This window comes from Marmota flaviventris, chromosome 2, assembly GCF_047511675.1.
Source record: "Marmota flaviventris isolate mMarFla1 chromosome 2, mMarFla1.hap1, whole genome shotgun sequence".
Taxonomy (NCBI): domain Eukaryota; kingdom Metazoa; phylum Chordata; class Mammalia; order Rodentia; family Sciuridae; genus Marmota; species Marmota flaviventris.
The window spans coordinates 47367505-47389606 of record NC_092499.1 but is presented as its reverse complement, the minus strand read 5'-3'; the positions used below and the strand labels follow the sequence as shown (position 1 = coordinate 47389606).

At 35.2% G+C, this 22102-nt stretch overlaps 1 protein-coding gene across 6 annotated transcripts in view; it reads right to left on the bottom strand.

Annotated features, from left to right (window-relative positions):
• Positions 1 to 22102, bottom strand: part of LOC114087984 (signal recognition particle subunit SRP54) — a 60205-nt gene that overhangs the window by 9645 nt on the left and 28458 nt on the right. For 2 of the 6 annotated variants that reach the window (XM_027929516.3, XM_027929517.3), the window contains exons 12-16: positions 21253 to 21326; positions 20944 to 21052; positions 17507 to 17677; positions 15263 to 15358; positions 13765 to 14218 (exon numbers count right to left, since the gene is read on the bottom strand). In XM_027929516.3, coding sequence (XP_027785317.1) covers positions 14127 to 14218; positions 15263 to 15358; positions 17507 to 17677; positions 20944 to 21052; positions 21253 to 21326 — 542 coding nt within the window. In that variant the 3' untranslated portion in view covers positions 13765 to 14126. The other 4 variants (XM_034636839.2, XM_027929518.2, XM_027929520.2 and 1 more) reach the window with 4 other exon arrangements.

Genomic DNA, 22102 nt, shown 5'->3' with positions numbered 1-22102 from the left:
GTTTTGTTCCTTATAAGTTATGCAGTCTATTTTTCTGTTATTGGCAGCACAAAATGGACTAAGACAATCCCTATATGTAGAGGATAAAAAGAGACAGCAATTAATGGTAACCCAGAGAGAATGCCCAAATGGAGAAAACTTCCCAGCAGCTGTGGCCTTAGAGCATGCAGTTACCCACAGCATATAACATAAAAGGAATCCTAGATTCTGGATGATGAAAAATAAATAACACAACTTTAATTTTTTTTTTCCTGCCCTCTGATTTTCTGCTGAGACCCTCGATTTAGTCCCTAGAACCACCACCAAAAAAAAAAAAAAAATCGGGGAAGCCAGAAGACAAGGGAGCCTTCTGATGCAGTTCATGTCAGAACACAATGCAGGCTCAAGCAGAAGAATAAAGAGTGACTCTGGAGAGGCAAACCCAAGCTTTAAATGATGCTTAGTCCACAAACACAAGAAAGATTAATGGCAACTGGAAGTAGTTAACATGGTTCTCTGCTATCAAAATGTTCCAAGATTCAGATGCAGATCATCTGTGAACATACTCCAATATGGTGAAAGATTTTCTTTCTTTTTTTTTGTTACTGGGGATTAAACCTAGGGGCACTTTACCACTGAGCTACATCCAAGCCCTTTTATTTTTTTGAGACAGGGTCTCACTAAGTTGCTGAAGTTGGCCTTGAAATTGGGATCCTCGTGCCTCAGCCTCCGGAGTCACTCGGATTACAGATATGCACCACTGCGCCCAGCTAGATATGATTTGTTAATAGCTAAAATTTATTTAGAGCCAAGTCTGAAGAAAAAAATCAGTAATAACATTTCCTAAATCAAATATAACTAATTCTCTAACCTGTTACTGTGGTTTATTTTCTTCATAGCAGTTTTCAAAGTCTGATAATTATAGTATACATTTGTTTATTGTCCATCTTCTAACTAGCATAGGATAACAAATTTATATTGCCCACTGCCATATCACTAGCAACTAATATAGTGCATGTTAGAAAGTACACATTGTAAATATGGGATCAACTGGACTCTCAATACAACTACTTGAATGGGTAGCACTTCTTTTTTAAAATGTTTTATAAACTTATAGTCCCTTTCTGTATAATTTTGAAATTCTTAAGAACTGCACACTAATTAAAACTTGAGACCAAATAAAAAGAACTGACAATTCTTAAGTGCTAGAGTAGAAACCATCAGGGTAATATGGTCCAGTTCAAAGGGACTGAGGTAGGGCTCACTGGTGCAAGCCTGTAATCCCAGCAATTTAGGAGACTGAGGCAGGAGGATAGCAATTTTGGTGCCAGCCTTGGCAACTTAGCAAGGCCCTCAGTAACCTAGACCTGACTCAAAATAAAAAATAAAAAGGGATGTGTTACAGCTCAGTGGTAGAGCACCCCTGGGTTCAATCCCCAGGACTGAAAAAAGAAAAAGAAACTAGGATTCTAGAAATTTAATTTATATATATATATATATATATATTTTTTTTTTTTTTTTTTTTTTTTTTTTTTTTTAATAGAAGGGCATGCTGGCACACGCCTGTAATCCCAGCTATTCAAGATGCTGAGTCAGGAAAATTATGAGTTCAAAGCTAGGCTATATAACATATAGTAATACTATCTGAAAAGAAAGAAAAGAGAAAATTCTTATATAAATCATTTGACAGTGACAAGAACTCTTGACAGTTCAGGCTATTCAACTGCTAGAAATATTTTCATCCACATTATATAAAATACAATTTTCTACCAAAATCACCATGTATAATTTTATAATGAGAATATAGTTGGGTTTAATTCTCAAGCCCCTCTTTTCAATTGTTTTCATTAATCAAAAGATGACCAATATCAACCTACCGGATCAATAGAAGGCAAAACATCTTTCTTCTCTAGTCCATCAACTTCATCTTCATCTGTACTGTATTCTTCCATTGTTTCACCACTAACAAAGTGGATGACCCTCCTTGGAACTTTCTTCTTTTTTCCTATGACTCCCAGTTCTACATTTTCAAAGCCTCTTTCATTACTCATCTATATCAATAATAAATTAAAAACATGAGTTTCAAATGAAATTTTCTTTCATCACGCACACACACACAAAAATGTTTAGGGACTTAAAAACAGAAACCAATCCTTAAGTAATTTTTTTAAATCATATAAGAGTATAATATATATGTAGAGTTAATTTTAAAAATTTTTTCATAATCACCAAGGTTACAGAAAACAGAATAAAAAATTTTGTTTAGGTCAATAAGTATATATCAAGCACTTAGAGTCAGAGCAATCTCAATGCTATATATATAAATATGTACTGGACACCCATAAACAATAATGAGAATTAAGGAAGTATTAGTAGAAAACATAAAAAAAACATGCACACATATACATATTAAGTGTATAAAATAAGCAAACTGTATTAGGGAACTATTTTGGATTTGAGTTTAGCTATGTATTGCCGCAGTCTGGCTGACTTGACAAAATAAGGGGGGGGGGGAATACAGCGGGAGCCGCTTTATTGTCGGACAATAGAGGTATATATACACTTAACTGATTATACACAGCTTGTTTCAATTAACATCCAGATACATCAATTGGTCATTAAGGAATCCTCATCATCTTAATAATTACACACAGCTTAACTTAATTGACATAATCTAGACACAGCAGTCAGTCATTAAGGAATCTCTATCATCTTAATGGCTCACTGGCGAAGTGCCAGGCGCCATCTTGACTTGTCTGTGGCTCTCAACAATGTATGACCATAAGAAAAGCAGTTCAGCTTAACTTAAAAATCTCTCCTTACACAAAACAGAGGACTCCTAAATTCAATTGCCTTTTGGAGCCAAGCAAGTACCAAAAATGAGTAAAACTCTATAGAGATGGGTGGATCCTGCGGAGAATGCATGCCCCAACTAAAAACATTTAAACTAGGAAAAAAATATTTTTAGATACTATGCAAGCCAAATAAAAACACATCTATAAGCCAAACCTGAAAAGCAGACCATTGGTGTTCTATTGTGCCCAGCCAGACTGCGGCAAAGAGTGGTTCACCCAAACCACTTTTTCCTGTACCACACTCCCTCAGTTCCCAGCACCTACAGCCAATCTCATGTTTCCCCTAAGATTTGGTTTATGGTAAGCAACCTAGTGAGACCCTGTCTCAAAATTTAAAAAAAAAAAACGTTTTTGAGTTTATGGTTATCCTGATATCAATGTTTCCTTCTGGACTATGACTTGGCTTTTTAGATTCCTTAATTTCCTATGCCAAGCAAAGCCAGAAGTTAGATTAGATCTCCAGTCAGTGAATAGAGCTCAGATCTTTCATAATATGATACCATACCATACCCTGCCAGTGTCACCACCAGGAGAGAAATAATGAGAAGCTCTCTGTAGCAATCTCAGCAACTCAGGCAAAGGCAGGAGGATCACAAGTTTGAGGCCAGCCTCAGCAACTTAGGGAGGCCCTAAGCAATTTAGTGAGATCCTGTCTTCAAAAAATAAAAAGGATTGGGGCCAGGTGCAGTGGTGCACACCTGTAATCCCAGTGACTCAGGAGGCTGAAGCAGGAGGTTCAAATTCAGTCTCAGCAATTTATCCAGGCCCTAAGCAACTCAGCAAGATCCTGTCTCTAAATAATTATAAATAAATATTTTAAAAAGGGCTGGAGATGTGGCTCAGTGGTTAAATGCTCCTGAGTTCAATTCCTGGTTACCTGCCTCCCCCACCCCATAAAAGAGATTTTATTTAAGCCCTTTCTTTAAAAAGTTTAAAATTAATGTTTGATATAGTAAATCTCAAATTTTAGGTTTATCATTTTAAGCAGGGGTCAGCAAACTTTCTGTAAAGGCCAGATAGTAAATGTCTTAGGCTTTATAGACCAGAAAACCTCTTCACAATTAAACTCTGTGAAAGCAGCCATCAATGATAAGTCACTTACATGGACACTACATAAAAAAGGGGTGTGGCTGGTGCTCCAATAAAATTTACATAAAATGGATAGCTAGCTGGAAATGTCTCATGGACTGCAGTTTGTCCACTCCTGGTCTTAAAGAAGCAGATTGGCGAGTAAAAAGTCTATGAGAGACAATTTATGATGTGGAATTCTAACCTGCATTCAGTGGACAGGAAGCAATGAGGTAGACATTGCCAAGTAAAACCAGAAAATAATTTGGTATGAAATTTCAATAATTATAAAAAGTACTCTCATTTTTGTAAATAGTAAATGTCTTACTTATACAAATTCCATAAAAAATTTTAATTGTTTACTGTCACTTATACAAATTTTATACTAATGAATTCTAAAGATCTGAGGAGTTTCATAACACCAAGGAATTATGAAATGTAATGTCTGTTAACATTTAATTATGCTGTATGGTTAACTGGATTGTAAATCTGCTTACTTTGATCCTCAGGACCTGTTTTTAATGGCACTTTTATTTTTATATACTCCCATGGCACCCAGGACTTTAAAACACATAGTACACTTGGAATTTTTTTTGCATCACCTTCTACTAGGGAGTTAGCAACAAAGACACCTCTTTTAAACCAACAGTTCCTCTAACATCTCTGTGTGGTAAATAGAGGTGCTAAATTAAGTAGTACTGAAATTTTAACTCCTTTAAAAACACTGAGGCTGAGATTCTGGTTAAAAATTCACTCAGAGAGGCTGCTGGATACAAGGTCACAACAGTACTAAATGGCCTGATTACACACCTAATTCTAAACATAGATCCTATCTCTCTTAATTTCTTCCTTACATGACACTTGGTGTTTGTCAGTTCTTATAAATTTGGGAAGGAGTATAGAATGGCAGCCTTTCCATCCACCCGATCTCCACCTCCTTGGTCTCTTCCTCTTGCTAAGTTCAAACCCTTGGCATAAACAGGGAAAATTTAAAAACCATCTGTATAGTATGAGTTCATTTGTATTTAATAAAAAAGAAAAGAAATGCATAGAAATAATAGTTAATTTGGGGGAAATAAGAATATGAGGAAAGGGCAGTAGGTATATTCCTGTAAATTTTCACCCTTTGCTCCACAACCTTCTTTACTATTTAAATATTATAACCAACAATATGAAAACTACATAACACCACTAAACCAAAAAAACAGTCTCCATTGAAACATTTATCTGGCATATTAGTACAGTTATATTTACTTTGCTAATACAAAGCTGAAGTAGTGGTGAAAACAGTTCTAGTGACAAAAAGAAAAAACAAATTGGAAAAGCCCATCAATCTCTGTGGCCTTGAAGGTTCAGTGCAAGTATACCTGTCAACAAGAAGTCAAACTGAAAATGAAGTTAATCAATTAGTGTTGTCCCCTGAACTCCTTGCATATTATCCTCCTCCTCCTCCTCAAATAGGAAAAAAAAATCCACATAGAGATTAGTATGTGGAAAAACTGTTAGTGCAAATTGCATATTATACTATGAGCTATACTTACATTCAGGAACAATTCTTTAAGAACCTGTTGTTTGGGGAAGATGTCTTACTAACAATTCAGGTACTTAGTCTCAAACCTGAAAGCATTGGAAAAGCTTTCCCACAGAAGTCGGGAAAATTTCTGAATATTAACAACTCCAGGTTGTTCTGTTTTCCAGTATGGGGACTGAACCCAGGAACACTCTAACACTGCCCTACATCCCCATCCCCATCCCCCCCTTTTCTTTTACTTGTAGATGGACAGATACCTTTATTTTGTTTATTTATTTTTATGTGGTGCTGAGAATTCAACCTGGAGCCTCGCACGTGCTAGGCGAGTGCTCCACTGCTTAGCCACAACCCCAGCGCCCCCATCCCTTTTTATTTCGAGACGGTGTAGAACTTTGAATCCTACTGTGTCAGTCTCTGGACTAGGTGGGTTTACACAGGCCTGCAACCCCAGGTTTTTAACTGTCAAAACTACACGCATCAGCGGGTTCCCGTTAAAGTAATTCCTTCATTGGTTTTACTTGGTCAAAGACCAAGATTCACCACTAATTTAGACTATCAATCCAAAACAAATGTCCACAAACTTTACCTAACTCGCTACCCTGCACTGCCCAATACAGTAATCACAAGCCAATGTGGCTAACGCGCACTTGCCATGTGGTCAGTCGCAACTGAGATGGACTGCTAAATTAAAATATTCAGGATTTCAAAAAAAAAGTAAAATACCTTCTTAATTTTCATATTATACGTTAATATTTTAATAAAATGGGTTAAATAAGACACCATATTTAGTATCACCGGTTTCTTTTTCTTTCTTGTGGCTATTGGAAAACTTCGAATTACAATTAACTGTGCGGCTCTGAGCCTTAGTAACACTTCGTTGGTAAAATGGGGTAACACCCACCTCGCCCGGTTATAAGAATCAAGTCAAAGAAAGCCTGTAAATGCTTCTGGGCAGATGCCAGGGGAGGCGCTGGCTCCACAGGGAACTGAGAAGTGACTAAACTGCGTCACCTGGCTTTCAACTGCTTTTAAGGACAGCCTTTTGGAGACACGCCTGTTTTCTCTCGCTCGCAACCACTAGCTGGAATATCCCCCCCCCCCCCCCCCGGAAATCCAAGGCGGCCCCAGAGTCCGCGGCGCTGCCAGCGAAAGGGCTGGTGAAGGAAGGGCGCCCCAACCGGGCGGAGGCGTCCGCTTCTTCCCTTAATTGGTTTCTTGGAGCAAAGGCAGGGGTATGGTGAAGGGGAAGCCCCGAACTCACAGCCGGCAGGCGGCCTGCTTGGAAGAAGGCCGGGCAGGCCAAATAGGTAGTGAGATGACCGGGCGAGGAGGCGCTCGGTTCTCCTGGCCTCAGCCTCCGCGGCCCCACCTACCTGCCGCGCCGAGTCTCCGAAAGCCGCAGCTCCCGACACAGCGACGGTTTCTCCTTCCACACTGCCCACCGGCTCCCGGTCCATCGTTGTCGTCGCCACAGGGCTGCTGGCAAGATAGAGTAATGGCCGATAAGCCCACTTCCATCCTCCGCCTCCCCGCCCGGTGGATGGCCGAGCCCCGCAGTCCGAACCAGGGACTCACCAGCAGCGCCCGCCTGGCGCCACGCCCAGCTGTAGGAGCTGTAGTCACTGTAGGAGCGACCTGGGAACCGTGAGGGGTGGGGCCGGCTTGAGGGGCGGAGCTAGCCTGAGCGCGCTAGCCAGGTTCGGCACCTTTGGGCCCAGCTGACCGGTTTGTGAGGCGCAACCACCCGGCTCGTGCCGGGCGGGGCGGAGCGGGGCGGGGCCTTCTGTTGCACTGTTTCCGGCCAGGCCCACGTCGGGAGCTCGCGGAACCGCCGCCTGGCACCACCCATGACATCATGCCTGGTACCTGTAACTAAGCGTGCGGATTTCGGTGCAGTAGCTTACCAGCCACGCCCTCAGTCACCCTCCCAGACCCTAGTTTTCTTACAAGTAAAATGAGAACAGTTGCGTAGTGAGCGTCAAAGGCTACTGATGTACTGATAAGATGCGGTTACTGACTATGTAAAAATGCATGGCATATGCTGCATATTCCATTCCTGACATGGATGACAGACCAGCCAAAACACCTTTTAAAATGAATTCTGCTTACATTTGTCTGAAATACTTAAATATTTTTTTTTCTGTAGAAAAAGCGTTAAAGCCTGAAGGACAGTAAATTATGAGCAGTAGCAAGCTTACTCTGTGGTAAATATGAGGAATATTTTTATCAATGTTTAGAGTTGTGTATGTAAAAAGAGGCAGGGAGAAGGAATCCCGGACTTTTCCATTTTTCCCAGGGTGCCACCAAATTAGAAAACCATGATTGCAATTATTACCGCATGACGTTAACATTAGTTGGATCATTTCCAGGTAAATTTTATACTGTTTTAGCATGAAACTTTCACTACTATGTAGAGGTCAAAAACAAAATATACGTTATTTTGGCCACAGAATCCATCATTTGATACTTCAAGTTCCATTTTCATGCCAGTCCCAATTCAGAAATTCCTCCAATGTACATGATGTAGCATATGTTATTCAGCATGGCATCAGCAAATCCAACACCCCTAGAGCATTAAATGTCCCTTTCTGTTCTATGCAAAGTTTTTTTTGTCTGCCCTCTGCGTAGTATTCTTGTACATTTTCTATCCTATTTACTACAATCATGATAAAGAGCAAATGCAAAAATCTTTTTTGTGTGTGGTGCTGGGGATTGAACCCAGGGCCTTGTGCAAAAGAGATAAGCATTCTACCTACTGAGCTTAACACCAGACCGCAAAAATCTTAAATACAAAGAACAATTCTTTGAAAACCACCTACATTTTAAAAACTGATTAGAAATCCATAATAATCTACATTCTGGCAATATAATCAACCAAGTTAGCTTGCTGAAGATGTAAACAAACATGATCAGAGTCCCTATGGTGGAATTAGCAAAAGGTGGAAACAGTTCAAAACAGCAAAACCAAATGGCAATAAATTGAAAACAAAAAGCCAATTGTTAAAGATTTCATGAATTGGCCTTCAAAACAACACTGCTCTACATTACATATATTTAAAATCTGTTCCCTCTTACTGGCAAGAAGGGTAAGCAACAATCTTAAAAATGTGGGATGTTTATGAATAAACCGTGATTTATTTTCCAAGTTGGCAATTAAAACAATAAATTACAGTTTCCACTGCTGCTATTTTTATGGTTTACAAGTACTGAATGTTTCCTAGTTTACTGGCAATTCAAAACGCAAGTTATAGCTGGGCATAGTGGTCCATGCCTGTAATCCCAGTGGCTCAGGAGGCTGATGAGACAGGAGAATCTAGAGTTCAAAGCCAGCCTCAGCAATGGTGAGGCACTAAGCAACTCAGTGAGACATTGTCTCTAAATAAAATACAAAATAGGACTGGGGATGTGGCTCAGTGGTCAAGTACCCCTGAGTTCACTCCCCGGTACCAAAAAAAAAAAAAAAGCAAGTTATATTCCAACATAAACAAAAATATCTCCTAAAAAATGGTAATTTTCACAAAAATATGCAATTGAAAAGCAGTTTATTACATATGAACAATTCAAAGCAATGTAAAAGCACAGAAAGTCTAGTGGTTTTATCTTGGGCATTTATATTTTTGTCATTATTTCCAAACTGTGAAAGTTCAACTAAAAATCAGGCACAGTGGCACCCATCTGTAATCCCAACTACTTGGGAGGATGATCACAAGTTTGAGGCCACCATCCACAACTTAGCAAGACACTGTCACAAATAAAAATAAGTAAATAAAAAGGGATAGGAGTATAGTTTAGTGGTTGATCATCCCTGGGTCCAATCCCCAGGTAACAAAAGCAATATGCCAAAATTTTCCTTCTTTTACTTTGTAATATTATAAGCAGTACTGTAGCTCTATGACAAAAAATAAATTCAAGCATTATAATTTACTTGAAAACACAAGTGTAGTCTAAATTTATCACTTAATGTTATATATGCCAAAAATGTAAATTTGGATCTATCCATTTCTATGTAAAGACTAAACAAAGTTGAATCAAATTTGATAACCAGGAATGTTTACCAAATAAGACTTTCATATGACATATGTACATATGTGTGTATATATATATCCTTTAAAATATTATTGATCTTTAAGATGATAATTTGCCCAGTTTGGAATGTCTTTCATCACAGGGCAAAATCACATTGTTTCATTTAACAAAATAAGAAAATTGCATAAAATCAAGGGACACACATCAACTATTTCCTATCAAATGCAGTGTCAATAAATGTGCAGCTGTATCTTGTACCAGCTTTTGCAAGAATTGAGATTATTATCCCTTAATGATTTCCCAAGATCAGAAAGAACAGCTGATGATCATACACATCAAAAATTCCTACCTCTTTTGGGTCCCTGACAAGCAAGTTTCCCCTTCTATTTATAAAAGCACAAAAAGCAAGTAAGCATGATTCCTCAAATGTGGAAATATGAAGCCATTATATGTTCTCTTCATGTAGTGCAGACATGGGACCTCTGGAGAAAAGTTTAAGAGAAGAGATGGCATCTAGGCTCTCATTTCTACTTTTCTTTGTAGAAAAAGCCTTTATACTACAATTTCAGAGGAGTCTCAAGTCCCAAGTAGGGGAATTTTAATGCAAGTTCAGCTAAATTATCCCCTCTTACAAGCAGATACTACTGTGCAACTTATTAGCTGTTTTTCCTTATGATCCAACCAGTACTGATAAATGCTTTATTTGAGGCAAATATGAGAACCTTTAATCCAAGTGAAGTTAAAAGATATAATGTGCTCTTCAAATGAAGAGAGAAAAAAATGAGAACTGTAAAAAGTAGCATATGCATGTCAAAAACAAGAACTTCCATAGCAGCACCATCCTAAGTATCATAAAGAATATTTTCACTTCCTCATACATAAAAATTACCTTGTACTCAATATGCCCATATTACAGACAAAAGGGCAATGCAAGGGATTAGAAACCTAGGGTCTTAGGTAAGCAACCACTCAAAATTGAGCACAATTATCTACTGCTGGTAGCAAAGCAGGAGGAAAAATTGTCAGCAAAATTTTACATCAATTAACTACTTTACTACAATAAAATATCACAGCCTACACAGCTGACCTAAAGTTTAAATTAATCCCTCGGCATTTGAGATGTAAATTTCTCATTCCTATAATTCATATCTCAAAAACAAAAAAAAAAACATTAAGTTCAAGTGCAATGGAACAATTAATATTTAGAAAATGGCATCTAGAATTTGAAGCAGAATTTTAAAGACAATGACTTTGTTTCTAATCCAATGAACACCAGTGATAAAGAAAACCATCTAGATTTGAGCTGTGATGATGGCTTTTTGATTTGGATATGATTATTTACATAGTTTTATTTAATGATTATTTTTAGGTTTTGAGAAAGGTCAACAATTATGTTGCTATTTAACCATAATTTTCACTGACACAGATTTGTTAAAAGTTCTTTCAAATTCTTTGGCTGTTCTCTGTATTCAAAGAGTAAAATACTTTCCTTTAGTGTAATATAAACATCAAATTGAAATTCCTTCGCTTTATTTATTTATTTATTTATTTATGGGTACTGGGGCTTGAACCCACAAGTGCTTTATCATTGAGCTACATCCTCAGTCCTTTTTTTAAAATATTTTTTTTAGTTGTAGATGGACACAATATATTTTTATGTGATGCCAAGGATAGAACCCAGTGCCTCATACATGCAAAGCAAGTGCTCTACCACGGAGCTACAGCCCCAGCCCGCCAATCCTTTTTGACATAGTGTCTTGTTAAATTGCAAGACTGGCCTCAAATTTGCATTCCTCCTGTGTAAGCCTCCTGAACTGCTGGGATTATAGGCATGCATCACTGTAGTTAGCTCACATTTTTATTTTAAATGCTTTGTTCCATTTTTACTCAAAATATTTGTTTATATATTCATATATATTAAAGTTACTTGTAAAAAATTCACTTGAATTTTGTGATTTACATTTTGTACATCTTAAATTCATTGAAATAAACTTTAATTTACTGAAATAAATGAAAATAAATTTTATTGAAATAAATTTTACCTTTACATTACTATACATGATATGGGACTTTAATTCCATTAAATTTTCTGAATTTATAGCTATCTGTTTATTAGTATTCACTGATAACATTAAATCTCTTTTTAGTTATGTGATACTATATTTCTATTCAAGGTCACATCAAAATAATTATGTATTCAGTCGAACAAAATAATAGTTTATGCAACACTTAGACAAGATGAAAGTACTTATTTCCAAAAATTTCCTCTATTAGATTGCAATGCACTGTGTATATAAATACATTTTTAAATATGCCAGCAAATATGGTACTTTCAGAACATTGATATATAGCACATTTAAATCAAATCTGCCCTTTCTTGGTTTTGCAATTTGTTTCTATTACTTTCCTTCTTTTTCTTTTTGGTTATAGAATACAATGAGCATCATAATCTTGACACTATTCTTAATTCATGTTTGTTTTTAAGATTATAATAAAATTTAAGGAGGATTCAATGTTGTACAATAAATATTGGATCTAGCTAGTGGCCTAAATAGGGCATATATCAAATATCAAAAAGTTAAGGAAACAATTTAAAAATAGTGAAAAATAAAAGGAAAATTATTCAAATTAACACAAAAGGAAAGAAATGAAAGCTGACAGAGGTATTCTGCACTTTTAGCTGTCCTTTGCCACTGTTATTTTAGTTTCTAAAAAACAGTTTACAACACACACAGAAATATTAAAACCTATGCTGAAGCTACAAGGGTTACTGTAGCTAAAAGAGACTCTTATTTCTTTTTTGGTCAACATGCAAAATTGATTTCCTGAGAATAGAAATAAAAAAATGCATACCCAGAAAAGTGGTATGCAACAGTTTAATTAGGAACTACTTGGAAAACAATATTTTCTCTGTTGTCAAATTTCTATAGCTGGACCTTGCTATGACATTTCTTCAGAACCCAAAACACATAATTTTTACAGGGATACAATGTTCTGTAGGAATATTTTTGTCTTTATCTGGTAAAAAAAATTTACTGGAATATAAAATCTTTTCCCAAGTAAAAAATAAAGAAAATCAGTTGTATTCTTTATGTAATTTCTTTTAAAAGATACTTTGGTTTTTAAGACCTTTTAAGACACTTGACTCATAAAAAATAATTCTATAAAAACTAGCTATTTCTTTTGTTTAAATCTTCCTCCTACAAATCAATCCTTTGTTAAAAATCAGTTTATCCTAGCTCAAAATACATTGTTACACCCTCTATTATCTTCATGTCAATAATAAATAGCCATAGTAATTATTCTAGGATTTTCAATTAATTCCATACTTAATTTAAAAGCTATTGTTCTAGACAGGTACAAGCACACTGGTAGTCCAGTGTGCTACTTGGGAGGCCGAGGCAGGAGGATCACTTGAGCACAAGAGATCAGGGCCAGCCTGCGCAACTAAGCAAAACCCCCATTTTCTTAAAAAAAAAAAAAAAAAAAAAAAAAAAAACATTGTTCTCAATGAACTATGTAGTAATCCAAGGCAAAATAACCAGATCAATCTCACATTAGGACGTCTATACATTAACTATTAAAGCAAAACAAATACTTCAAGGTAGTGTTGTTCTGGTACAGCCTTTTCAAAATCTAGGCATGATCTAGGTTTGTGTAGCTCAATGGTAGAGCACTTGCCTCTACCAATTATTTATAAAAATAAATAAATAAAATAAAGGTATTGTGTCCATCTACAACTAAATAGATTAAAAAAAAAAAAAAGCTAGGAATGGTGGAGCATGCCTGTAATCCCAGCAATTCATCAGACTGAGACCAGAGGGTCTCAGTTCAAGGTCAGCCTGGGCAACTTAATGAGACACTGTCTCAAAATAAAAAACAAAAGGGATTGTAGATGTAGCTCAGTAGTAGAGCACCACTGGTTTCAATTCCAAGCATTGCAAAAAAACGAATAGAATAAATAAATAATTAAAAAATTTAAAAATCAAAGATTACCAGAGTAAGGATTTAAAAATAGGTTAAAAACGCAAGTTGTATACAAAACATCATACATTGTGAATTAGAACCAAATTCTCAATTTCAATCTAAATGGAAGCACTAAGATTTGTCCATGGCAAAAAATATCTTTAGTTATTCTATGATAAATAAAATATCCTAATACTCATGGTTAAATTATTATACTATATTTCTCACCAAAGGTCTATTTCTAGGCATAGTTATACATGACATTTATCTACTGCCTTTTCTATCTTTTCTTTTTTGATATACTGATCCTTTTAAACCATAAAGAAAGTTAACAACCCCTTAACTTATAACCATTTTGAAGTTTATTTTACAGCACTTTTATTGAGACATCATGTAACTTACTGACCAGGACTTGTTTACAAATGTAATGCTTGGCCTTTGAGAAAATTAAAAACCTTTAAGTACTAAAATTTTACATCATGATTTGTTTAACTTAAGAAGTGTTAAGATGATGAAAACTAAAAGAAAAATTTTCAAACAGAAATATAATGATTTTCACAAAAAAGGGAAAAGACAAAAAGAAAAAGAGGGCAAGAAAAGTACTCTTTTTTTTTCCCCCCTATTTGCAAAATGGAGGGAAAACTCTGAGGTCTCAGCAAATAATGTAATCAACCAAGTCAGTTTATATTAAGGCATCTTCTTTACATATTATTGAATCCCATCATGCCTTTCATATTGCCAGCAGCACCCTGTTGAAACTGCCTCATCATTGACTGAAGTCCTGCCATGCCACCTAAAGTAGAAAACAGATAATTACTAAGCAGAACTTGAAACATCTGTAACTTTTGCCTAACAAGTACTTCAATTTCTAAAAACACATCGTATTCTGATTGCAATAGTTAACCTTAAAGAACACATCAACTAAAAATTGGTATTATCACCAGAATCCTAATCTATTAGAGAATAAATAATCCACCTCAAATTCCTGTGAGAAATAAGAAAACAGTACCATTGAACAGGACCTTTCCGAGAGTAAATAAATCTAAACAAAAAAATTTTTTTTCTGAAAAGATCAAGAATCTTCTTATAAAGAGAACTGTGTTACTTAAAACTTGGGGGGTGGGGGGCATTATTTCAAAGGACTTCCAGGAAAAAAAGAATTCACCATTTATTAAACACCTACTAGTGCTGGGGATATAGCTCAGCTGGTAGAGTGCTTGCTTGCCTTGCATGCACAAGGCCATGGGTTCAATCCCCAGCACCCCCCCCCACACACACACACACAATCTAATATATGCCCAGAACTATATTAAGTACCTTCATATATATTAGCTCAATGAATTGTCACAATCTCCCGATATTATCTGTTCACAAAAGGGAACACAAGCTGGGCTGGGGATATAGCTCAGTTGGTAGAGTACTTGCCTCACATGCACAAGGCCCTGGGTTCAATCCCTAACACCAAAAAAAAAAAAAAAGGAACCCAAGATTCAAAGTTTAAGGGAATTTTCAAAGGTTACACATTGAATTGGAGTTCAAAATTCTTATATAATTTCGAAGACCCATCACTGAAAATATACAGTTCCAAAATAGGACAAAAGATCACTAGGAACAAGAATTAATAAAAGGTGATTAGCTTGCTCAAAAATCACACAGCAGAGGAATAAATAAAACTTCAGTGTATCTAATACTATTAACATTAACTTATGACCTTTTCCCTCAAAATACATATCTTTTGAAAAGATTTTCAAACTATCATAATAGAAGGATTACCATTAAAACTCAATCCTTATCAATTAAACTACATATTAGCTATTGGCAACAACTTTATACTTACCCATGTGGTGAAGCACTCTTGGATCCATCATTTTGGCCATTTGTTGATTCAATTTTGCCATCTGTGACTGGCTCACATTCTTAGACATGTCACCACCTGAAAAAAGGATATTTTGAATGAGTATAAGATTAATATAATCACAGTATCAGAGAAAGTTTGAAGTGAGTAAATGAAAAAAAAAAAAGATAATATTCACCTATAATCTTATCATCTTGACACAATTATTTCCATTACTACCTATTCCCTACTATGTTTATTTTAATTACATATTTTTGAGGAATAACAAATGAAATTCTATATAGAAAAACATGTTAAGGATTTTCTTAAAGCTATACTTTTTTTCTAACACTTTTACTCATATCTGTTCATGATATGAGTAACTATAACAAAGTGCACATAATAGTTATTAACTATAAGTTACAATAACTGTTGCTTAATAATGATATGAGGAAAGGTCAGAAAAAATACTGAGTTTATAGATATGGGTTAATTGAGAGAATGGATGGCTAGTAAAAGAATTTGAAAGTATCAATCCAAGAGAACTTAAGAATAGGAAAAGAAATTATATATATATATATAGTATAATATATATTATAATTATATATATACATATATATGTATGTATGTATATATGTATATAAAGTTTTTTGGTTTTGGTACTGGAGATTGAGACAGGAAGCAAAAGAGATTATCATTCAACAATAATGAATGAGTAAAACTCCTTCAGCAAAATTATTTATGTAAAAGGAATATTAACCGTGGTACTTCTCAGAGCATTTAATAAAAACAAACCAAAGCTGCCCTTGATTCTCTGATCACAGCCAACCAATCTAAATAAATTATGTGAATTAAGACTAACAGTTAAAGTCTGTAAATGGTAGCCCATGTCTGTAATCCCAGGGATTAAGGAAACTGAGGCAGAGGATCACAAGCTCAGGGCCTATCTGACAATTTAGCAAGACCTTATCTCAAAATAAAAATGAAAAGGATAGTGGGTGTAGCTTAGTGATAGAGTCCATGGGTTCAAATCCCAGTACCATGAAAGGGAAAAAAAAAAGGCTGTTAGTGAAAGATAAAATGTTTATGTGATAAAAAGCAGAATTAATCTGTGGAGGATGTTAATTCTGTGTTCATTGGTAATTTGTTCTAAGAATTTCTTTTTCAGGACTTAAAACTTCCAAAAATTTAAACTTTTTAGTGTGATAACGATGAGTGTACATTCACTGCCCATTTCATCTTGGTTGTGCCTTTATCTATGAACCAATGCTTAGATATCTAAGTTTTGATTGATAGATCTTCAGTAATTCTATCAAGAATAGTCAGGGTCACTTGAAGATGATGTTAAATCTGACTTATGTGTTTACTAATCACAATATAAAATGGCTTGGGATGTTGGAAATTATAACCAATTTTAAATCTGTCATGTCATAAAAGAGAAAATATAGCCAAACAACGAAAATAAGGAAAGTGTGCAAAACAAAGGGAATTAAATATATCTATTAATATTCATTCTTTGTAGAAACTACTCATCTTTGTATCTGCCTAATCAACAGTATTTTTAAATAAAAAATTCATTATAATAAGTGTTTACATTATATAAAGTAATTTAAAAGAGGACTAGAAGAGTTGATCAACTCTTTGGAAAAACAAACTTATCTTTTATATAATACACAGCAAAATAAATTCCAATTGGTATAGAAAGTCACACAAAAACTAAAACAAGGCTAAGGATATATACTCAGTGGTACAGTGCTTGCCTAATACATGTGAGACCCTAGGTTAATTCCTCAGCACCACAAAAAAGAAAAAGGAAAAAGACACATGCATAACTGAAATAGTTCTAGTCAACAGTTAAATGTTATATTTTCAGGAATATTTGGCAATATATAGAAAAATTACAATTTATCAGAAAGTAGTAGTTATAGCGACTGTTATTTGCAATAGCACTGTAGGATTCTATTCTCTGAAAAGTAGAGTGTGTTTTCAGTTATTTTCTTATGCTTTATATTCTCTAAATTTTCTACAATAATATATGTTCATAAAAACAAAATCATTCATTTTTTTCCATATTAATGTCTATTACCTTTAATCTGAAAGCGAATAAATCTTATCACATTATAAATCCTGGTACTACTAAACAAACATGAAACTCAGCAATGAATTTTTTAATAATTCAGTACTAAACTTTACTAGTTTCTCAACTTTTTTCAGTCTATTAATTAATGATGAGCTTATTTTTCTTACCTTTGAAAAGTCCTTTGATACCTCCCATCTTTTTTACCATCTGTGCGAACTTGGTATATTGTGTCAAAAGTTCCTGAACGTCTCTCGTTGATACGCCTGATCCTCGTGCTACTCTTTGGATTCTTCCTGGTTGCTTACTAAAAACCTTGGCACCATCTGTACTGTCCAGTTCTGTAGGCAAAGTCAATTACTTTCATTTAACATAAAATTGCCATTCATCATCAAAACAGAGTTTGGCAGATATGTTTTTTTAAAGGGATAACCACACTTCATCTTTCTGTTCTTTTTAAACTACAAAATCTTATACAAAAAAATAGGTATAATAAATGAGCAAACCATCAAGCAGATTTAACAAATGTTATCATTTGCCATGTATGCATTTGATTTTTTAAAAATTTAGGGGAATATATTCAAAAGGATACTTAACAGTATCCTTAGGTAAAATAAGAACATTCTGAGAACTATGAAATTCCATGTTCACTATCTCCATATCTCCTAGGTCTACCCTTTCTATGCCCTCTACATACCAGATGTGTATGGTATATTCCAAAAAAGAAGAGAGGTATTCACCTTAAAACTATCTTAAATAACTACCAATTCTTAACTCATAAATTTAGGCTATGTAACAGAAGGAGGAAGGTCCTATTTAAAAAAAATATTAGTACATATCAAGTAATTACTCCTATTTTAATCCTTTCTATAGAAACACATGTAGTAGAAGTTAATTCCCTCCAGTTTTTTCTTTGTTGTTTATTTTTTTTGATCACTCGGAATACAAGGTACAGTTCTTCTGGTTTTAGTTGCATACCATCTCAGGAATGGGATAGTCTTTAGACAAAATTTTCTATTATGTCTGCATTATCTCTATAACATCCCTTAATAACTGTTTAGACTCTGTCTTAATAACCATAGAAGAGATGACCCATTACATAAATTAAGGCAGTCTATGCCATTTTGTTATATCTATAATTTTTTTTCTTTTTGTGGTATGTTTTGAGACAGGGTCTCAGGCTGACTTTGAATTTGTGATTCTACTGCTTTAGACTCCCAAGTTATAGGTGTGCATCACCACACCCAGGCTGGAAATTCTTTTCATATATTAACTTGAAATACATTTACCTGGCACTTTTATTCATATATATTTCTCCTTGCCAAGCACAAAAAATACTTTCAAATACTTGAGAGTCACTACGTCTCACAGCTAATGATTGCGAATGTGGACTCAGAATGTTGAGGTTGAAGCCCAGCCTCTCCACTTGTTAGTGACTGTAAGCAAATTACTCAACTTACCTGTACTTCATTTTGCTGGTCTGAAAAAGACAGAAAATAATGGGCTATCCCTTAAGAGTATTGTGACAATTAAATGGTTTATATATCTTCAGTGTTCACAATAGTGCCTGGCAGAGTAAATACTTGATATGGCTACAATTACTAATTCTATATGCAAAAAAATTTCCAGAATTGAAGATGTAGACAATCTTATTTGTGGTTACTATTAAAACCTGGAGCTCAGGAAACAGCTAATGACTACAAAATCACCACCCTCCACCACCATCATCATCAGGTAGTAGGTAAAGCACAAAAAGGAACAGAATGATAAAAACACTGGCTGAGGACAGAATCATTTAAAAGCTGGGCTGAAAAAGAGATCAGTAAAAGAGACTACGGTAACAAGAAAGACATGGTTAAAAGTGAAGAGACGGTATAATGGAAATCAAGGAAAAAAGGTGATTAACAACATTCAATGTTGTAAAGTTGATCAAAAAAAAGAATGATTCAGGTATGAAGTGTCCAACAAAGACTCGTGTGTTGCAGGCTTAGTCCCCAATGCACCAATGTCCAAAAGTTGGGTTTTAAGAATTGACTGGGGGCTGGGGATGTGGCTCTAGCAGTAGTGCGCTCGCCTGGCATGCGTGCGGCCCGGGTTCGATCCTCAGCACCACATACAAACAAAGATGATGTGTCTGCCGAGAACTAAAAAATAAATATTAAAAATTCTCTCTCTCTTAAAAAAAAAAAAAAAAAAAAGAATTGATTGGATCATGAGGATTCTGACCTCCTTGATGGGTTAATCACTGATAGCTGAATGACTACTGGAAGATAGTAGAAACTATAGATTGGCATGTGGAGCATGGATGGAAGAAGTAGATCTCAGGGCACATCCTCAGAGACTACTATCTTGTCCCTGGCCTCATCCTCTGTCTCTCTCAGCTCTCCTGGCTATGGCTTTTTACCACATTTCTACCTTGCCATAGTCCTAAAAGCTATTGAGCCAACAGACCATGAACTAAAACCTCTGAAACCAGGAGCCAAAATAAATCTTTCCTCTTCTAAGTTAGTTTTCTCGGTTATGTCATAGCAACAAGAAGCTAATATATATCCACTAGAGAAGATCAATACAAGAGGAAGTCACTACATACCTTTATGTGAACTACTCCAGAGTAATGAATAAGGATAGAAGTCAGATTTCAGTGGTTTAAAGGAGAGTATCAACTGTTCTTTTAAAGCTTGACTAAAAAGAGTCACATAGTTAAACAAAATCATTAGATAAGTAGGGCCTGAAGTTATAGAAACGGATTTTACTGATAGAGAGGTTCTTGAAAAAGCATGAAGAGGGCTAAGAATGGTTTGTTTGTCACAATCCTACAGGTAAGTTAGCTAAAAGTTGAAGGAATTGTTATCAAATTTTCTTTGTAAATGAGGTCAGAGGTCAAGTTGCAGAAGTGGTAGAGCAGAAGGCCTAAAAACTAAGTGAAAAAAAAAAGGTATGCTAAAAAAATTGGTGGAAAAGGGTCATATGATTAGAAATGCTAATGGAAGACCAGATAAAAGACCTAGAAGTAATAGAGCTAATGATAATATAGGATGACAGAGATAGAGCAGTTACATTTCAGAGAAGACTGAAACTCTTTGAGAATTTCAAAAGTAAAAGCTGTTTTGCTTACATTGTCTCTCTGTACTCTGGCATATTAAACTGCTGAAAAGACTGAGAATAAACAAACATTTAACTTTACAAACCCAGTATTCTCCTAAATTTGACTCCATTTTTCCCCTATTTCCATCAACATCACAGTGAACTAAGGTTCTTATTTTGGAACTCACCTGAAGAAAAACTATATTAAGCATTTCTCTCAATGATGAAGTCAATACAATAATCATAACACTTAAATACTTTCAAGTTACTATTTTTCCTTTAGTAAAAAAACTTTTTCATTTTTTTTTTTTTAAATATTTATTTATTTTTTTAGTTATCGGCAGACACAACATCTTTGTTGGTATGTGGTACTGAGGTTCGAACCCGGGCCGCATGCATGCCAGACGAGCGCGCTACCACTTGAGCCACATCCCCAGCCCAACTTTTTCATTTTTTAACAAGAAAACTCAACTTACTAATATTTTTTCAAAACACTGTCCCAAGTCAAGAAATCTGATCTTACCTTGATCATTCATACTATCCATTATTGTCATTAATTTCTTTAGCCTTGCCATTGACTCCTGTTCATTTCCTTTGCTCATAAAATCTGTTCCAAAACCAGGGATCATTCCCTAAAACAAAATTAAACATAGAGTAATTAAGAGATTAAACTAATTATTCATAATGTCTACATTTGAATATTGGCTTTAATATTAAATCTTTAAAATATACATTTTTACCCAAAGAATTAAAGCAAATGTATCTAGATGTTCTTAAGATTTTTAATAAAAAAACAAAAAAAGGCATAAACAAACTTTTAAGGATAACTAACCAAGATCTGACTGAACGGGCCCATTTTCATGATATTTTGAAATTGTTCATACATGTCTCTCAACGTAAACTGACCTGAAATACAATATAAATGATTCAGATATATTAGCAAATGTACATCTCCATTCAATAAAACTAATCTTTTCCTTAATCATAGATTCATTTTGAAGCATACTTATAAAATACCCAATCAATAAATACTCACTGAGCAGTTATTATATGCACAATGACAGAGTGAATGCTATAGGGAATATACAGGCACACCGACAGGATCTATCCCTGGGAAATTCACCTTCTATCAGAAAATATGGACAAATACAAATACATAGGAAACTCCAAAACAAGGTATACAAACTAGGTGCCTACTAGGGTACCTAAATTAAGGGTTGACACCAAAAGTGAAACACATAAAATGTCCATGTACTAATGGTGAGAATGTAGAACAGCAAAAATATTTTAGAAGATTATTTGAGGTTTCTAAGTTTTGGTGTTGTTACTTGGGGATTAAACCCAGGAGTGCTTTACCACTGAGCTATATCCCATGCCCTTTTTCTTTTTTCTTTTTTTTTTTTTTTCTTTTTAAATATTTTTTTTAGTTGTAGATGAACACAATACCTTTATTTATTTATTTATTTTTATGTGATGCTGAGGATAGAACCCAGTGCCTCATACATGCTAGGCTGTACCACTGAGCTACAACCCAAGTCCCCTTTTTCTTTTTTGAGACAGAGTCTCACTGTTGCTTAGAGCCTCGATAAAGTTGCTGAGGCTGGCCTTGAATTTGGAATCCTCCTGCTTCGGCCTCCTAAGTTGCTGGATTACAGGCATGCACCACCATGCCTGGCTGAGGT